The sequence below is a fragment of the Mercenaria mercenaria genome, chromosome 18 (genome assembly GCF_021730395.1).
Source record: "Mercenaria mercenaria strain notata chromosome 18, MADL_Memer_1, whole genome shotgun sequence".
Classification (NCBI taxonomy): Eukaryota; Metazoa; Mollusca; class Bivalvia; order Venerida; family Veneridae; genus Mercenaria; species Mercenaria mercenaria.
The window spans coordinates 28,676,302-28,696,289 of NC_069378.1; the positions used below are offsets into that span (position 1 = coordinate 28,676,302).

At 33.9% G+C, this 19,988-nt stretch overlaps 1 protein-coding gene and 1 long non-coding RNA gene across 2 annotated transcripts; both read right to left on the minus strand.

The window, feature by feature from the left end:
* Positions 1-8,362: 8,362 nt before the first annotated feature.
* On the minus strand, positions 8,363-15,970 carry LOC123539218 (uncharacterized). Its single transcript, XM_045323750.2, has 6 exons — positions 15,781-15,970; positions 14,553-14,658; positions 13,529-13,690; positions 12,800-12,913; positions 10,115-10,386; positions 8,363-8,652 (listed from the first exon to the last, which is right to left on the minus strand). The coding sequence occupies exons 2-6, from the start codon at positions 14,629-14,631 to the stop codon at positions 8,413-8,415; spliced, it is 867 nt and encodes a 288-aa protein (XP_045179685.2). The 5' UTR covers positions 14,632-14,658; positions 15,781-15,970; the 3' UTR covers positions 8,363-8,412.
* Positions 15,971-17,550: 1,580 nt separating this feature from the next.
* LOC123538329 (uncharacterized) lies at positions 17,551-19,265 on the minus strand. Its single transcript, XR_008368425.1, has 3 exons — positions 19,133-19,265; positions 18,344-18,437; positions 17,551-17,621 (listed from the first exon to the last, which is right to left on the minus strand). It is a non-coding gene; the product is annotated as an uncharacterized LOC123538329 (long non-coding RNA).
* Positions 19,266-19,988: the final 723 nt, after the last annotated feature.

Below are 19,988 nucleotides of genomic sequence, written 5' to 3' on the forward strand. Positions count from 1 at the left end.
GTTTCGACACCGTCGACAGGTTATCACTTATAATTATCTGTTGTCGTGCATTATGTCGAATCTTCTCCGTAAGTAGACATATAATAAGAATAATGTCGTCTGATTCCTACAGTGCTCGTTCTTGTTTTCATGTTAATATGTAGCTTTTATACCAATGTAATTGTCTTGACGACCTTTATGGCTCAATAGCAAGTAAACGTAAATTGAAAAATAATTGTGACGTCATTAGGGAAAATTTCGCGTAATGTTTTCTTTTCTATGTCCCATGTTTTAATGGATCAGTATCATTTATCCTGCGTTATTACATTCATGGCTAAAACGCACGTTCATAGAGCTAAAGTAAAACATGACCATAAAACACGTTAAAGAGATACAGCTTTAATATTATATCTTCTAATAACATAGTAAACTTTTAATAAATGTTCTATTTCTTCAAATTTTCCAAATATCCGAAGTAATAAAGTGAATCGGAAGAAAAAATAAATGGGCATAAATTTCAATATAGACATAACCTAAATATTCGCAGGGAAAACAAAACGTTTTTCATCTTTTTCGCCCACATAAAACTAGTAAATGAATTTTAGATAATATAGATCTGGATGCGATACCATAATGAAAACCAAATGGGTATAGGAGCTGGAAATAAAAACACAGCTGGTCTTAATGGTAACAAATCTGTTGTATATGACAGCAAATGGTGTTATCACGAAATTTCGAAACGTTTGCGTATTGTCCGTATCCTGGATAAGGAGTTTCTGGACCAACAATTTTAGTTATTTGCCTCTTGTGAGAAAACACTACTGGATGCACATACCATTAAACATGGTTTAAAACCCTGTTAAATATCCATTAAAATAGGAAAAACCGTTAATTAACCCCATTATTTTTTGCATCACTTTATTTAACAGGTTTCACAATATTAATGGGTTACATGTTAAAATACCATTAAAGCACCCAGTTTTGACCATGAATCATGCCATTAAAAGTTTAGTTTGGTGGCTAAAATAGTTAATGGCTTTGAAAAAATAGTGAAATTCGGTATATTTTGAATTTAACAGGATTATTCATGGCCCTTGAATTTGATATTATGCCAATTAAATGTTCAGGTTGCGTACGATTTCATTTAAGAGTAAACTTAATGGCCCTTAACATCAATGTAATGCCTAATCCTACATTCTATAAAATGTGATTCGTTTATGTTCTCTTTTTGGTTTTTGGCTTGCTCTCCTATTGAATGCTTATAATTCCAGTCTCATATTGTTCTAAAATGGACTTTAATCACAATAAATACATACTACGCACACCTCTTCTATAATGTATCATGATGTTATATTTAGTTGAATTAAAGTCATTTCCCCTTGATGCAGTAACGCCATTTTTTCAAATGTTTGCCAAATTGTGTTCCAATAAAAAATCGGATTTATTTCAATGAAAGTTGGATGAAAACATGTAAATTTATTTGATAACATCAATCTACAATATTTTGGTAAGGGTAAATACATATTGATGCATGCAACTTTTTCTGTTCTTTGTTTTTCTTGTCCAAATAATCAGCATTTGTATAAGAAAATGGGTGGGGTAAGGAATTTACATTATAAAATGTGTTCAGACTAGTTTAGATTTTCAAATTTTCCAATCCTTGAGTAGAAACTAAAGTTTATAGAGAAGTGAACAGTACACATAATTGTGAAGATTTACAGTCTGATTTAAATTCATTTGGGGCATGGGCAGATCAAACACTTCTTCGTTTAAATGAATCAAAGAGTGGGGTACGCTTGATTGGAGATGGGAGAAGCTACTTGTGATGCAATCCCTCAAACATTTGCTCTTAGCTGTTTAAGTGCATGCACGTGAGCACAAAGAACTGAAGTAGAGCTTAATTGTGATTGCCCATTGTGCGCTGATATTGTCATCAACAGTTGCTTTTTGAATACCTGATGCCTAATGTCAGTACCAATAAAAACTTTGTCAGAATCTTTGTCAATATTAAAACGTTGACTAGTTAAAACTACCCACATGGTCACTTGATCTATTAAACCGGTAACTGTAAACCCTTCTCAGTACAACTCAATACAATGCAATGTCCATTTATTTTCTCATTTCATATGAACATATGACAGAATAAGGATACAATATAACAAATGTTTGAACGAGGCTGTTTACATGTGTTTACATTACAAAATAATATGGGAAAAAAGAAGAAACAAATATTCTTCTAGCATTTTACAAAACAGTACATATGTATAGATACTATTACATGTGTAGTAATACGTAGTTTAAATCAATACGGCAAATATTAATATGAAGTTGATTATCTTAAGATGTCTAATTCTGATTTCTCATGGCCCTTAATTTGATATACAATTAAAATATTATGAACCCATTAAAATTGAATCTGACATATTTAATGAGACCATTAATCATGTTTTTAATAATTAACGGCCATTAACAGAGTATTAAAAATATTAATGGCCCCATTAGTTCTTACTAATTAATGTGGAATTAAGGGGTACTTTTTTAATGGCACATTAATTTCATGCCAATTAAAAATTTTCATGGAGTTTTAAGGAGCCTGTTAACTTATTCTAATGGTTTATTTTAAGCAGCTTTTCATGGGCATCAAAGTCATTTTTAATGTATGGCATTAAAACTATGGTCATGAAAATCAAATTAAATAGTAAGAAGTAACGGGTGAATTTATATGGTGACCTGTTAAAACTCTGTTAAAAACGTTTGAAAAAATTAAGGCCAATTTATGACCCTTTAAATGGCATGTGCATCCAGTAGTGAAAGGTGCATATGCGTCTATTTCGTTCTTATTGATAATGGAATTGATCGTATTTTAGAATTCAAGTAAAAATAATGCAAAACGTTGAAACATTAGCGAAATATTAGTCTAAGAATAAAATGTCCATAGCGTCTATCCCCGGCCGCGTCATACCAAAGACGTAAAAATGATACTGGCAGCTTCCTCGCTTGGCGCTCAGCATTAAGGGGATAGTGCTAGGACTGGCCAGCCCGGTGTCAGTATAATGTGACTGGGTGGGGTATCATGCCACGTGTCTATGGCGTGATATTCCAGTGAGGCAGCACTATAAAGTTGGGCATTGTGCTCACTGCTATAAGTAGACACCGTCGTTTATATGACTGAAAAATTGTTGAAAAAGACGTTAAACCCGAACACACACAACACACACACATTTATCTATAGATGAAAGTAAGTCCGGATGGCCATAATTAAATTTCTGAGTAAAACTTAAAATATCTCTATGAAACCTGTTAAAATAATTGGTAGGCCTAACAGTTCTAAAGGAGCTAGCGTGTAAGTTATCTGGTCTTGTTGCACAATGGTGGACAGGTTACTGAACACTAATGTTTTTGTTAGGGTGGCATCAGAAGTCTAAATTTGGCTGGTAGTTATTTAACTTTCATTTTGTGTGTATTTTTGAAATTTTGGTACAACAAAAATCAGAAAGAATATTGTATTTGGTCAAGTACCAAGTCACCGCAGTGTGATTTTGATGTGATTTTTCTCTGAGAAAATATGATAGGAAAACCGTATTTTAGAAGACACTTGACCCCTACTTTTCTTTTCATTTTATATCGGTTTTAGGTTAACTCAAAATGAGGTAAGGATTTGTACACATATACTTATCAAGCTTTTTGTGGCAGCTCTGTGAAAATTCCTGATCTTATATCGAATATACAGAGAATTTTATTGAGGCACATACAACCTATTATTACATACTCGTTTCTATTCCCCGTTAAGTTACACCGGTACCGGAAACGTCAATATTTTTCCATACACTGACGCCTGAATTTCATATCGGGTGCGTGACGTAATTAAGTGTGTGTTGTTGCACTATTTTTTTCTATTAGTTCAGTATTGTCAATCTTATTCAGGCTATTGCACATATTTATGATATTTACATTATATTTATACGTGTAGATGCGTATGTAATAAAAAGGTTATTATCTTTGCATCGGGAAATATGCACTCGTTCTTCAGCGGAAGAATATTGCGCTCCTAAAGTCGCGCAATATTTCCGCTGAAGAACTCGTGCATATTTCCCGATACAAAGCTAATAACCTATAAGTATTGCATGTTTCTTGAAAATAAAGTTGAAAACATATTTGATGAGAACTTTTCCTTATAGGAATAAGACTAGTAATTCGGTCGGAAGAAATTCAATTTAAATAGGTCATAATGTTTCTGTTTTTGCGCATTTTGTTTTCAAGTAGAACGGGTACTTCCATTACTTTTTATAATTATACTAGAATGCAGTTTAAATGAAATGAGATTGTTCTTATATTTTTTATACAGATGAGGGCAAGTTTTGCAGATCGAAACCGATAGAACCGATTTCGTGTGTGAACAAGACCAAGTATGCGTTATTTTATGGACCACCACTGAATGGCATTTTCTAGGACTTGTTCAACCTCCTATTTGCTTTCTAGTTGTTTGACAATTTGTGACAGAACTTTCATGAAAAGTAGGTGTAGGAAAGAATGATGTTCTCTAAAAATTTATAAATCAGAAATCTAAGTGTTCGTTTGTGAAACATCAGGGAAAGATAAAAAATTCACAGAATCTGTAAGCTAGAACAGCTAGTCTCTCTAAGCATCAAGACAATATTCACATTTGAGCCGCGCCATGAGAAAACCAACATAGTGGCTTTGCGACCAGCATGGATCCAGACCAGCCTGCGCATCCGCGCAGTCTGGTCAGGATCCATGCTGTTCGCTAACAGTTTCTGTAATTGCAATAGGCTTTCAAAGCGAACAGCATGGATCCTTACCAGACTGCGCGGTTTTCTCATGGCGTGGCTCATTTAGAATACCTGTTAGATAAAGCTTTCAGGCAAATATCTTAAGAAGAGCAATTTCATGTTTTCTTCCAGAAGAAAAGGGAAATTCCATTTTGCAGTGACTCGAGGCATGAATAGCCGCATAATTAAGTAGTCCATTACCTCGATATCGATCTTTCATCGTGGCATTTTTTCCCTTGTCAATTTAAACTAGTAGATTGCTGATGTTTTGCATCAAAGTCGCCGAAAACAAGACAATTTTGAATGAAAGAATAGTTTTCTCCTCTTAACCATCTACTTCTAATTTCATAATGAAGAAGCGTCAGTTTTCTGGCTTTAATAAAACTATTTGATAAGGAAACTGGCCAAAATAAGGACCATCTAAGATTTAAATCTAACAGATTTATCGTTCATGACTGGTACTATGAACACTACAGTTTGTACTGTTTGTACTAGGCGCACATCAAATGCAGCCAACATATATTCTTATAAATGTACTTCTTTAACAACAAAAATAAAGCATTGCAGTCATAAGAAATAAAAGGGAATATGTTTCTTTTTAACTATTTAATAAAACGTATTCTCTTTCACGATTGCCTAAATAAGCATAGCGTCCAAATATTTTTAGATATTTCGTCAGTAGACATGTTATACTGACTTGATATATCATAAAAGTTTTTTTCCAATCGCTTAAATGGTTCAAAGTAATGAAAATAATGTCTGTAGATATAATCGTTTGATATATGAAATAACGAAGGATATGAAATAGCATCATGCAATCTTCTGCCAGCCTCGTTCTGAAACCCATACTGTTCCATTCACCAAATTCATGTGTGTGTTCGGGTTTAGCGTCATTTTCAACAATTTTTCAGTCATATAAACGACGGTGTCTACTTGTAGCATTCTCGCATACCAGAGGTCTACCGTGGTAATCTCCGGATGAACATCGTCTCGGGATTTTGACGAACATCTGATGGATGAGAATGACTTGTAGCAGTGAGCACAATGTCCAACCCATGATCGAACCCACGACCTCCCGCACTCAAAGCGGACGCTGTACCACTAGGCTACCGAGGGGGTTTCACCAAATTCGTAACAGAGTTTTTCGTTAATATTCAGGCCATTATTTGCATTGATCCAGAAAATATCTTGTAGGTAGCAGAAACGTCTTAAAGTAAATATAATTGAGCCGCACCATGAGAAAAACGACATAGTGCATTTGCGACCAGCATGGATCCAGACCAGCCTGCGCATCAGCGCAGTCTGGTCAGGATCCATGCTGTTCGTTTTTAAAGCCTATTGTAATTAGAGAAACCGTTCGCGAACAGCATGGATCCTGACCAAACTGCGCGGATACGCAGGCTGGTCTGGATCCATGCTGGTCGCAAATGCACTATGTAAGTTTTCTCATGGTGCGGCTCAATTATATCTTAGATAATCATGAGTTCCGTAGTCTGATGCATATTGTGAATGGTCGTGTCTGGTATTCAAAGAGAAATCACAGAAAAATCTTGTTTCGAAAAGCACGGATGGAACAGTAATTCATTCTTGGAACAAAAGCTTTGCACAACTGTAGTCTTTAAATACAGGACTTTAATATTAATTTACATATTTCTAACGTAAAATGTATAATCATTATTATACTTTGCGATACAATCGTCTAAGGTGCTGCAAAGTGTTACGTCTTTCCAGTTTAGAGATTATCCTATCAGGGGCAAATTTCTGAAGTTACCAACTCCATCAGGCGATTAATAAGTGCCCCTAGAACGCAAATATGGCAACTTATTACATGATAGTTTAAGTGTTACTGTAACAGTGAAATACGTCTTCTTTTTTTCACATGGATTAATATTCAAGACGGAAGTGCACTCGGTAGCGGATGACAAACGAGATAAATAGAGAACGAAAATTCTAATCAAAACAGGTAAATGCGTACTTTTTTACAGGAAAACTTCTTGACAGGAACAAAGTGACTTCATGATGACAAGCCTGATAATAAGAGTTACTGTACGTAGTTAAAAATGTTTGTTTTGTTTTAGTTGTTTAAACCATTTAAAGCACATGAAATAAATAATTATTGAAGATTCGTTTGTTTTAACGTACGTCTGAAATAACTGCGGACACCAGACTTTTCATCATGTTTTCTTACGTCAAGAGTGAAAATTCTGCATCTGGTGCTCAAACGGTGAACAATATTTCAATTTTCACTGAAACGAACAATCATCCTCATATTATATGAGCCGCGCCATGAGAAAACTAACATAGTGGGTTTGCGACCAGCATGGACCAAGACCAGCCTGCGCATCCGCGCAGTCTGGTCAGGATCCATGCTGTTCGCTTTCAAAGTCTATTGCAATTAGAGAAACTGTTAGCGAACAGCATGGATCCTGACCAGTCTGCGCGGATGAGCAGGCTGGTCTGGATCCATGCTGGTCGGAAACCCACTAAGTTGGTTTTCTCATGGCGCGGCTCAATTACTTTTTGTACTATTTGTATGATTTTTAAGGTAGTGGACCAGTTATAACACTCATCAATTCCCGTGAGATTACAAGTTCGGCATTCGTCGGACATAAATGTAGCTTAATTAACACACACATGACTTTCCGTTTACAACAAAGACAAACTCTAACAAGGTGTTACTTCCCCTTATCGGTACAGTAGACACTGCCGTCACGTATAAATTGGGCAGAATTTCAGGCGAGTTACATTTTTCTTTTTTTTTTTAATTTTATTGACTGTACAAAGTTTTTATCTCAGTAGTTAAATATTATCTATTTTGCTTGAATGTAAAGAGAGAGAGAGAAAAAACACAAGAAATAATGCAGTACTTAATACTAAAATTATTTCTTTTTTTGGTTTTGTGACGCGCACCTGCTAAAAATGTAAACAATGAAATTATTTGCCTGTATTTTGAGTACAGAATTTGACGAATCGCATACTGCAAAATATAGATACACTGAAAATTTTCATTATGTTCTTTACGGTTGTGACATAAATGTCAATATGCCTGCAGACTACGGCAAGTATTGCCAAGCGTGTCGCCATTTTAGGATCACATGGTCTTACTGTCTTTATGTGATTTGCTATCAGAATACATAATTTACCATTTTTCATTACGAGTCAGCACAGAGAAATCTCCAGTAACTATTTTTCATCAAAGAATGAAAGACAGCAATCAGTGGCAAAAGTCAGAATGGGCAACATCAAGCCTGCATCAAAACTATATCTTCTTTTATTAGATGTTGAAATAACTCAATCATTCTATCAAAATGCACATTGAGTAGACAGCATAGTGAGCAATGACTGCCTAAGAATACGGAAATGCATATGAGCCGTGCCATGAGAAAACCAACATAGTGGGTTTGCGACCTGCATGGATCCATACCAGGCTGCGCATCCGCGCAGTCTGGTCAGGATCCATGCTGTTCGCTAACGGTTTCTTTAATTGCAATAGACTTTGAAAGCGAACAGTATGGATCCTGACCAGACTGCGCGGATTCGCAGGCTGGTCTGGACCCATGCTGGTCGCAAACCCACTATGTTGGTTTTCTCATGGCACGGCTCATATTAAATGAATATTCCTAGAAATAGTGGCATCGTTCTTTTATAACATATCGATTGACCAAATGCGAGAGTTTCGTGTACCCGTTGGTTGCACAACAGAAAGGTCAGCCTCTGAAGAAGGAATGTATCTACTCTCTGTAAGCTGTTTACCATTATTATCAATATATTTATTCCAGTTTGATAAAAATCTATCAATCATGATTTGTTGTGCATTTCCACGTTCTGTGAAGTCGTTTGTGGGATCAGGTGCTTCGTTTTCATCAGCTTGAATATCATACCCCTGAATTGTATTAAATAAAAGTACTAAATTTATATAATAATGAAAACGGATATGAGAAGAACGGTCGTGACCACAGTTGGCTTGGATTCTACTACCAATCTCAGGGTTGAGTGGTCGACACCTTAACCACCATACCCCCGCTTCCCTCTGATATGTTGATATCAGAACAGTTTTTTTACACAGGAATTTGACTAGAGTGTGATCAATATATAGAGGATATTTGAGCCGCGCCAAGAGAAAACCAACATAGTGGGTTTGCGACCAGCATGGATCCAGACCAGCCTGCGCATCCGCGTAGTCTGGTCAGGATCCATACTGTTCGCTTTCAAAGTCTATTGCAATTAAAGAAACCGTTAGCGAACGGCCACTATGTTGGTTTTCTCATGGCGCGGCTCATTTGTTTGTTTCTGAGTAAGATTCAAATACATTTCACCGAGTGAACACTATATGCAATATTTTCACGAGTGGCGCATGCAAACTATGGTGTTCACGAGTGCAATATATTTGAACTTACATGTAAAAGAAATTTTCTTTTTATTTCATGTTCTGACTAAATATAACTATATTGTAGTTTCTTACCAGTACAAAATATATTTGATACTTTTCACTGTTAAGATACCAGATATATTTCACTTTAATATTTGAATAATTCACTGAAAAGCATGTAATAAAAGCTCATTGCTGAAATAGCATTTTGTTCTAAAATAGATCAGTAGTAAACTAAAACAAATTAATTGTATGACATTAAAGACATTATTACCGTCTCGAAAAGTTTAATCAAATGTCATGAAGTAATTGTTGATATTTTATGAGAACATCTGTACGTGAATGCTAGTACACTCCTTGAAAACGAAATGCCACTACAAAATTTATGTCTTATACGAAAACGAAATAGTTTTCATTATCAATATAGCTATTTACGACCATAAAAGGTTTCAAATGTACGTTTTAATATGATATCAGAGATTCTTAATAAAATTAAAGTAAATCAAAGCAAAAGCAATAATAAAATTTTGTTAGTAAATATCAAAACAATATTACTTTTATTGCCTTTTATATTGAAAACAATTCCACATATTACAACCTGATAAGAGCTTAAGGTAACTCAAGCATTTTAAGGCAGCACTTATTTCTTTTTTGGATTTAGTTAGTTTATACTAATTTATTTTAGCTCGATTTGATGAAAGCTTCAAGCTTATTTTAACCACATTCGAGTCCGCTTCCTGGAAAAACCAGTACTGGTATCATATGAGATGTCGTTTTCGTGACCCCCATGCAGTGAGGCTCTAATCCACGACCCCGGGGTTGAGCGACCGGCACATTAATCACTAGTCCACCGCGGATTTATTTCACGAATGTAAAAATTTAATTGGCATAGGGACATAGAAATGACATCTTGTTTTGATACAAATGCATTTGCGCATGCGCAATTATGACGAATAATGTAGTACGTAAGACTTACGATTGTCTCCCTTGTTGAAGGTTTCATTTCAAAACTACTTTGGCCAACAGGTGTTCTTTTTCTATTCGAAACAATATTTTCGCTCTTTGAATCAGCAGCCGATGCCAAACAACAGGTATTTGAGACGTCGTTTGTCGGCAATGTGTCTACACAATTTTCATTTGTCTGACGATGTCCTTTATTCTGAGATTTTCGCCGGATACAATGTGTGATAACGGCGATAGTGAGGAGTACAAGTAGTACACACGTAATAAACACCGGAAGTCGTAGTGCTACAACATAAATGAAATAGTTCCTGTTTACGTTAACTTACATATACAGTATTATAAATATCCATGTAGATTAAATATTTAAGGGAAATGTTAGTTTGAATTGATAAATATTAATCTAGGCTATCGCCGAGTTATTTTAAAAATTCAGTTACCGTACTTTACTTTTCATAAAATATACGTCTGGAAGCATTGAGAATGTATGTTATTTTTCACCTACGATTTAGAAAACAAATGTGCAAAACAATGTAATTGAACCGAGTCGCAGAGCAACACCCTACGGATATTGCCTTCAGTTAACACAACAGTTTTTGTGCATGTAGCAAAGTTATTGCTATGAAGCATTTGGTTTCACTCTTACCCTGTTAAATTTCTATAATGACCTTGTCCATCTTTCAACTGGGCAGTGCCATTAACAGTTAGAATGGGTGCTTACCAAAAAGATACTAACTGAAAGGCGAACAGTGCCGATCTTGATCAGACTACACAGATAGGCAGGCTAATTATGATCTACTCCGGTCGCAAAGGCAGAATTAATTGTGTCCAGCATGATAATGATTAATGTCCTTTAGTTTATGATTAGATAAATACCAAACAAAAAAGGCGATTAGTTCTTAGAAAGAATTCAATTCAACAAAATACATGTTCCGTAATGTAAAACGACGACCAGAACGCTATTTCTGCAGTAAATAAAGTCTTATGTAAGGATTTAAATAGACATGAGAAAGGTTTGTGACAAGAGTTGGTTAACATCGCCCTTTTTATGTGGACACTTTTAAACAGAATCAAACTAATAGAATGTGAAGTCAACACTTTCTGTTTTACGGAAAATGAGATAAAAAGTTCCGTTCCCTAGTAATTACGATAAGTTTGTATCTCAAGGACGCCGTTTCTTTCCATTTCGTGCTGAACGTTAATCAATAGAGGAGGATGGCGTACTGTTGATTGTGTTTTTATGATATTTGCTCGCACTCTGACTAACAAAAAAGCCAATATTTATTTTGCCACAGAGAATAATTGTAAGGCGTTAAATTGGGCAAATTGATAAATTGAAATTAAGGTTCTAGGCAATGATGATCTTTGAAATTTAACGCTTCACATTCAGTTACTGTAATAGCTAAATTTTCTCGTATATTTAAGCAACCACTGTGTGACATAAGTTCACACAGCAATGTAAAGCAATGTTGCGAGAAGTAATGTGAAGACATATGTATCAGTTAGTGCAGACATTTCCATCCTATTCTTTAAATGTTTGTTGTATCAAGTTTACAAGAAAATTGGGTAATTGAAATTGTGTCCTTAAATTATATTTGCTGTATGTCTCGATTTTTAGAAGAACGATGTGTTACATGAAATTTCAAAAAATAAATTAACAACATAAAATATATTATTAAAATATGTGTATTTCGCGAAACAAGGGCCATTTTTGTTACAATGTCAATTAAATCCTGGAATAAAAACCAAAGAAAAGGCAATACTTTCAGACAGTTCAATTTAATAAACACAGCACAAGGTTTTTAAAAAAAAACTTATACACGCCTACTTTTTATATATTCGAAATAAATTCAGAGAGTGCTATAGCTGCATATAACCAAGCGTAGCAGAGTTTTGTCCTTAGAAGCCGTCATGTGCAAATTAATGCAAGACAATTTACAAGAAATGTTCAGTTTATAAGGAAAATTATTCGGAGATATGAACAGCCAATTCGAAAAAGTAACTACATTTGTAATATCTCATTGTAATCTTAATGTCGAAAATTATTTCTGTATATCTAGTGATCGGTCAATAGAAGTTGAGGATCTGGTGAAACGGAGGCGATCTATACTTTGCGCAAAGATTTTTCGGCAATCGATTAACGATTTTCTCAGCAACAGATTGTACTTCGATGTCTCTAAAAGGGACATAATTTTGTATATTGTCTTATTAAAGTTACTCCCCATCAGCCCCATTTGTTTTGCAAGGGCAACTCAACAACATTCACTATTGCTTAAAAGTATAATAAACTATTTTGTGTATTTTTACCACTCGAACATTATTACATCTGCATCAAAAACGTGCAACAGTTCTTTGAATATGGTTTTAATGTCTTTAACTGTCTTCAAGTGTAGCCCCTTTATAGGTCACTATTTCAGAATACAAAGGACATGGCAAGTAGATGACACATGTTTGGCAGAAAGTCAAACACATTAATTTTCATATGTGTACAAAAACACTTTGGTTATGGTAGGTTTCGAGAAAAAATCTGCCATGTAATCGTTAACTCTTGTACTATGAAGTAACTGTCAATTAAAAGATTTGTCCCCCTTGTACTAAGACATGAAATGCGTTTTTTTTCAGTCAGCAAAAGCTATCAATCAAACGTTTTAAAGCATAAAGTTGCAATCATTGTCCCGAATGTAGAAAATAAAGTTTTTACCTGAAAGTGTTTTGTCTAGTTGTGCGTATGTTTCACAGCACGTACTTTCATCAAACAGACAGTGAAGTAAGTTTATCGAGGAGCACTTTCCTTCTTTGTCGCCGTATTCACATCCTATAGATAAACGCTGGTGTTAAATTAAATGGTGAAACAATCCATATTTTCAAGTAAGCCATTATATATCGTGATTTTATGAGAGTATGATTAAATGCGAAAATATGAAAACTAGTTGCTAAAGCCAAAAGAGGAATAGAACCGCCTTAAAATAAATTGTTACAGTACATTAACCCAAAAGCAAGTCATTTATTATTGAAAACTGATTTAGCCTTTACCCTGCTAAATTATCTATAATGAACTGGTCCATCATTCAATCTGGGTACTACTACTTATCATTCAAAAGTGTGTTCACTGAAAATTGACTGACCGAATAGCGAACAGTGCAGACCATGATCAGACTGTACGGATGTGCAGACCGATATTGGTCTGCACGGGTCGCAAAGGATCCGCTCACACTTATTGGGTACGCGCAAATTTCCAAAATTTGTTAATACTTGTGCAGTGCAAAATAAGGATTCATGTAAAATATTATTTTCTGGATAAATGATTATATTCATGTGTATTTCAAAGCTGGTAACGAGTCATTTTAAATAAATTGATAAGAATGTAATCCAAAATAAAACCCAGGCCACGACTGTTTGAATTGAATGAAAATTTATTTCACGTTGATACCTGGTTTTGATCTGTAATGTAGGCTGCAGGATTTGCAACACATTAAAGCCGTCTGTTCATCGTAACAAAGGAAAGGTTTGGCAAGAACTGAACCTTTGCAAGTGGTTTGTTCGTTTGATATAATTCCAGGCTGGTCTCCAAAGGGGCATCCCTCGAAATAATCTATAAAAAAGTAATAAATTGTCATAGTCTGTCCGCATTCATATGCAACAATGTTTAACATATAAAATGCAAAACGGCTGAGAAAGCTTTAGAACTTAGCTTTTAAATTAGATCTGTAAAATTAATCATGACGACATGATCTACACAAATTGCTCTCTACATTTAAAATCAAAATTGCTCGGTTTAAAAGGGTTAAATATTTTTGCTGGAAAGGGTACAATGTACGAGGTTACCATTATCACCACTTATTACTAAACAGATATGTCCTGAGTTGGAAATTAAGTGTTTTTGAAATTTATACACTCAATTCCAAAAGAAAGTGTGCACTTAGTTTTCTGTTATTTTTTCTCGGTTATTTTCATGGTAACAAAATTTAAATCAGTTCGTAAACAAATTGGTGTGCATTTTAGATTTTGAGTTATACCTGAGAGTTAGTGTATGAAAAAAATGAAACAAAAACGTCGGGAATTTTTTGAAATATTTAAACTTAAAAAGTGCACACTTTCTTTTGGAACTGAGTATATATCTATTTTCCATTAAATATAGCTTAGCCGTTATATACATTCAACATATTTTTTGAGCTCACTGTTTGATTAATTTCCAGCATTATGTATAGTTTCAAGCAATTAATTTTAACTTCCATTATTCAATTACTGTCCCTCACTTTGTATTGTTTCAATCGCATTTATTTTTATATGTAATTTTAGCGTCCATTATTCAAGTTTTCATACTTCATGAGCAATGTTTAGCTCATTATTCGATTATAATCCAACACTATAATTATGTAGCTTACAAAGAGCAACTGTTATGTCCATAATTCGGTTACCATCCGCCATTATGTTAATTTTCAAGCATTTTATACCTATGAGCAATTTCATGTGCTGCAATCGTAGCGACGTGGGACACTTCCCGGTCTTCAACAATCGATACACTGCTGTCATAACACATGCTGTTCTTGTACGCAAGTCCTGCAAAGCAAATATTTAACATTGCAATATCTGAAAATCGCTGATCTCGTAATAATCTATCAAATACTATATTTCATACATTTATAACTTTAATCTTCACAGAGTTTGGCGGACAGTATTTTAAGACGTTATTGTGTGAAACAAATAAAATGCCTAAACGGTTCTAAGGTTAAATTTTTTGTTATAACTGCAAGCTTGTTTACGATAGGTAATGTGAAAAGTTAAAATACACCTGCAACGGCATCTGAATTGTCTTTTGTCAAGTCCAATCTGAAATAATAATTTCCAAAGTACTGTGTTATCTGATATAAGCAGTGTTATCTTTTCCCGGTATTTAGCGTCTGTTCTCAAGCCTCTCTGAGTCGTGTTTATTTTCCAGTTTATCTAGCCCAGTGTTCAGACAATTTTACTAAAACTTCGAGGTTAAATTTCAGCTGTGACTGACCATCAATACTAAAAAGTCACTCGGAAATAGTTATTAACTTAAAATCTAGTTTTAATCTTTCAGTTTAGATATAAATGACAAATAAAGTTAAATTATTAAACTCAGCTGAGACTGAACACGGGGCCAGGTAACTGTCCCATATGATTCTCTTGGACAACTTGTGCATGAAATAACTTGAACGCTTGTCTTATCCTTGCATGATAATAAAAGGCGAATATGAGGGTCTGAAAACCTCGTTTTGCTGTATCTCTACGACTCCTGGTCAGGACCAGCAGATATAAAACTTTTCTTCCATGCCTCCTATTTTTATTTCGATGTAAATGAGATTTGAAGCTATTTTTTTTTTAAATGTTTAGTCCTTTTTTTGTACCATATAACCTGTACTATGTTGGTGCTACAGGTAAAGTCCAAATTTGCTGGCAACTGCCCTTGTAAGAAGTTACATTTGGTAAATTATCTGTACAACCTGACCAGAATACCACTACTACTCTATTTAGTTGGTATTTTATCACCTACAGCATGTAGTGTAGTATTATATTTGATTATATACAAGTTATAGACGAAAATAAATATTAAGAATGTCGCATTTTGCCTCAACAGAAACTACGTATATTCTGTTTAGAGTAAAGACTAAATTGCACTACTTTACACAATTTAATTTAACCAACATATATTACTTTGTTAATAGCATGACATGATCAAACTTCTTCAAGCGTTTAGATAAAGCAATCCATTTCTGAAAGCTGGCCAAAGCTGCCGATGCGCCCAATTTGTTACTCCCACCTTCAGCGAAATGCATAGGTAATGATACATCCTATGCAAAGAATATAGGTAGGTAAGACATTATTGAACAAAAACCAAAATGACTGTCCACATATTTATTACACTTTGCTTTTTCCCAACCGTAAGCTTTTGCATTTTTAGAGCTTATTAAGTCTCAATGCGTTTACGCCGCGGGTATTTTAGCGGTATAACATTCTAAGTAGGAAATTTAAACTAAAATTGTTCGCGTCAAATTCAATAAAAATCAAATATAGTGTAAAGTGCGATTTTGTTTCGTAGACAGAGAATATAGGATAGGAATAGGAAATTCGAAACCACTTAGTCTAATAGATTTTCATACTTTTGTAATATATATATTGAGAATTTTTAGTCATATTCGATCATTATATGCGTCTAAGACTTAAAATTAGTAATTATGAAAGTGTAAACGACCTGCAGATTTTTTTTTATGAAAGATGAACAGATTTGTTTCAATCTTTTCACTTTTTTTGTATGGCTAAATGAGTTAAAATCATGCAACTTCAAATTTAAGGACCTAAATGGATTTAAAGATAGGTATCAGAATTCTGAGACACGTTTCCCCCAGACAAGGAATACTTTTTAAAATGCAGTATTTTAAAAAAAATAAAAATGGGGGGATAGGGGGCGGAGCGTGATACAGGGGTGGTTGGGGGCACCACAAGCTGTTAGCAGTGGTCAGAAATGGATGATACGCAAGACATTATATTCCCTTTAAAGACCCATATGTTTTCTGTCATAAGAGATATAATCAGTTATTTTTTTTAAATTTGTTTAGAGGTTTTAGCACATGCATAGGCTTATGTACTGTCTAACTTATGATAAAATAGATATAAACCTTTATAGAAAGATTTTAGCAAATACAATTTAGCGTTTTATGTCACCTCTAAAGACTTTAAAATTGAGTTTAACTTAATTTGTCATTATACATTCACCTAGTTTACAGGCAATTCTGTCAATAGTTAGACTATGGATAATTTCAGATTAGTTTGATTCTTGTTGACTTTGTCAATACTGAAATTACTGCATTATATTTTTCAGCAGTTAAATATAACGTGACATATATATTGGCATTCTTGATAAAATGACCGTACTACAATCGGTCAGCTGTCTGAAAAGTTATGTTGGAATGCACATTTAGCTGCCAATTTGCCTATAATTGGCACATAGGATGATTGAATTATCAGGAATAATAAATAATTCATGTATCGATAAATTGTATGAGAAGACTTTTTATCGCCACTTGAATGACAGCTACCTATCATTGGTTTAGATTTCTTACTACGTTTCAGTTTTCATGTTTTGCATTGAACACTTTACTGTACACATGGAAATAAACTTTGTTTCACTATGTTTGATACTTCCCTGGTTAAGAACGGACGTTGCTAAATAAGCTTTTAATTAGCTTAACACATTCTGGCCATAGCTTTTTGGTAGTTATCTTTTCCATCCTTTGAAGACATAACACATTCTATCAGACACAATACAACAGACATGTTTTATTAGAATGTTTTCACACGAACGCGAATCCCGATGCTTTAAATAATGAAAAAAGGCAGTTGACTTTCGAATAAACTCTGCGAAAGGTAACAACAAGCTTCTGTTTAAGAAAACAAACCATACATCTGTTGGTTTATACCTTTATGATGATAATACCTGCCAAGTTAACTCGAACGTTGACGTTCCCTCTTCGTACGCTCTCGAAACGTGCATCTATCTACAAGGAGACGTTATCAATAATATAAGTAAACGATAAATGAAATATATTTATAATTGCAAAACCAAAACATAATCTAAACTTGGCCGTTTTTTCACGAATTTTATCTTTAACTACATAAATTTTAAACTTAATCTACATCATAATTTCGGGACATTTTAACAGACAGCAACGTCACAAATTATAAATCAATAATATTTAAGATATATGTTGTATTTCACATTATTACGAAACGTACAACGAACAACTTTACTTTTTTTATAAGTTTAAAGATCTACAAATGAAAATGTTTTCAAAGTTCGACAGTCTGGTAGATTAAACACTTAAAGTACGTTTACGTGATATTACAAGCATTCGAAGACAAAAGAAATTAATTAGTAAATTGCCCATCACATTTTTGTTTAAATCCATAATTGTGGCTTGTTTCATTTAATACTGTTATCATATTTCAGATTTTGAATTTCTTAACCCTTATCATGCTAAACACGATTGATTCTGCCTTTGCAACCAGTGTAGACCATGATCAGCTTGCACATCCGTGCAGTCTGATCATGATCTGCACTGTTCGCCATTCAGTCAGTATTTTTTTGGTAAGCACCCCTTTTAAAAGCTAATGGTACTGTCCAAATTAAAGATGGACTAGTTCATTATAGAAATTTAGCAGGGTAAGGGTTAACATATTTCAGATTTTGAATGTGTCAAAATTAGATACAAGAGTATACCTCTCTAAATATTCGTCCCATTTAACGATAAATCAATGTATCTTCAGTTGTTATTTCTTTTGTATAGTTTGTATTTTCTGCTTGCTGTTGCATACTAAAAAAATATACATCTCAGTCAATAACAAACCAACACGAAAAAGTTAAAATAAACTCACAACAAAATAAGTGACTCGCTCATTTTAGAACGGGGGACAACTTGTGCTGACTACCCGAAACGAAAGAACACAAAAGCCAACAAACGGAAAAAGTCTGAATATATCCAAAGTTTTACATCAAAACATCCGGCTGATTGTTTAAAATTGTGTTTTTTTTTTCATAATTGAATGCCTTACGTTCAAACTTCATTCGTCCCGGTTACATATTTAGAAGTTGTAAGTTATTTGCGAACATTATGTAAGAAGCGGAAAGGAGTCTAGCAACGCGGGTATTTAAAGTGTTAACAACTTAAAAATACATAATGTGGGCTATTTTAAACCAAAATAATACGCACTCCTTTGGGATTGTTAAGACCAAGTCTGTATAATTGCAATCCAAATGCCATTTTTTTTTATATTACAGTCTGTGCTTAAACTGCACAAATTGTCTTGCGTTGCAAAGTGCAACAGTTACCAACTTATTATCGAAGTTTTTGCTTGATATTTAAACATCTTAAACGACATAATTATAACAGAATAAAAGTTCCAATGCAGTTTATGAACCTAGTTAGAATCAGCTTTGATGTTTGTTTTATGCATAGCTATCGCGTTATATCTATCTAGTATACATTAAGCAACAGTAAATTTTACATACAATTTATACAAAGAATAGTCTACCACCGCCAAAACGTCAATTTGCATCATTTGTTCTCTTTCATCGTCTCGTCTTGTTCGTATATCACTAATTGGTCGTCTAATTACTCGTCTATTGCCGTCATATTCAATCGCTTGTCCTAAGTGTTGCAGCAGAAAACAAAGAAGAACCATTCTGTTAGATTCCATGGTATACTCTAGTGTACACCACGTTAACTTAGTTGAAAAACAAAACAAACATCTCTGTTTCTCTGATCTTTAAACCAAGTGCAAATTTTATTTAAATGAAAAATTAAGTCCAAATATATACACAAAACACTAACTATTGATAATACTGAAAAATAAAATGACCAAATAAAAATGAAGCACTGTTTATGTTTGCGGAAAGAAATGTCCTATAAATATATATCAATATGAAAGTAACAAAGTATGTTCAAGGTGATATAGTCGTTTGTTTTCTACATTATTTATTAATATGTACATTTATGTGATAATTATTATGCACAATATTGTCTGTGACGCTATATAGAGACGTTGACGTTCATACGTTAACGCCTTCGATTTAGATTTCAAAACAGCACCTACCATTTCAATATAAGAAACATCAAAATGTATCTGAATTTATTTTGATTCTTGTTATTGTTACCTGAAGTTATAATGCCTTCTTTAATGTCAAACAATTCCATCCTAAATGCCGTACTGAACCAAGTCTGTTTATTCGTAATTTTATTTTTGATGTTTTTGACATTTAGAAGATATATAATGCTATACCTTTATGGAAAAGTCTTTTAAATATTGAAACAGATAATTAAAACTAAAACTTATTGAAGAGCTTATGACTATGAACTAATATAAAT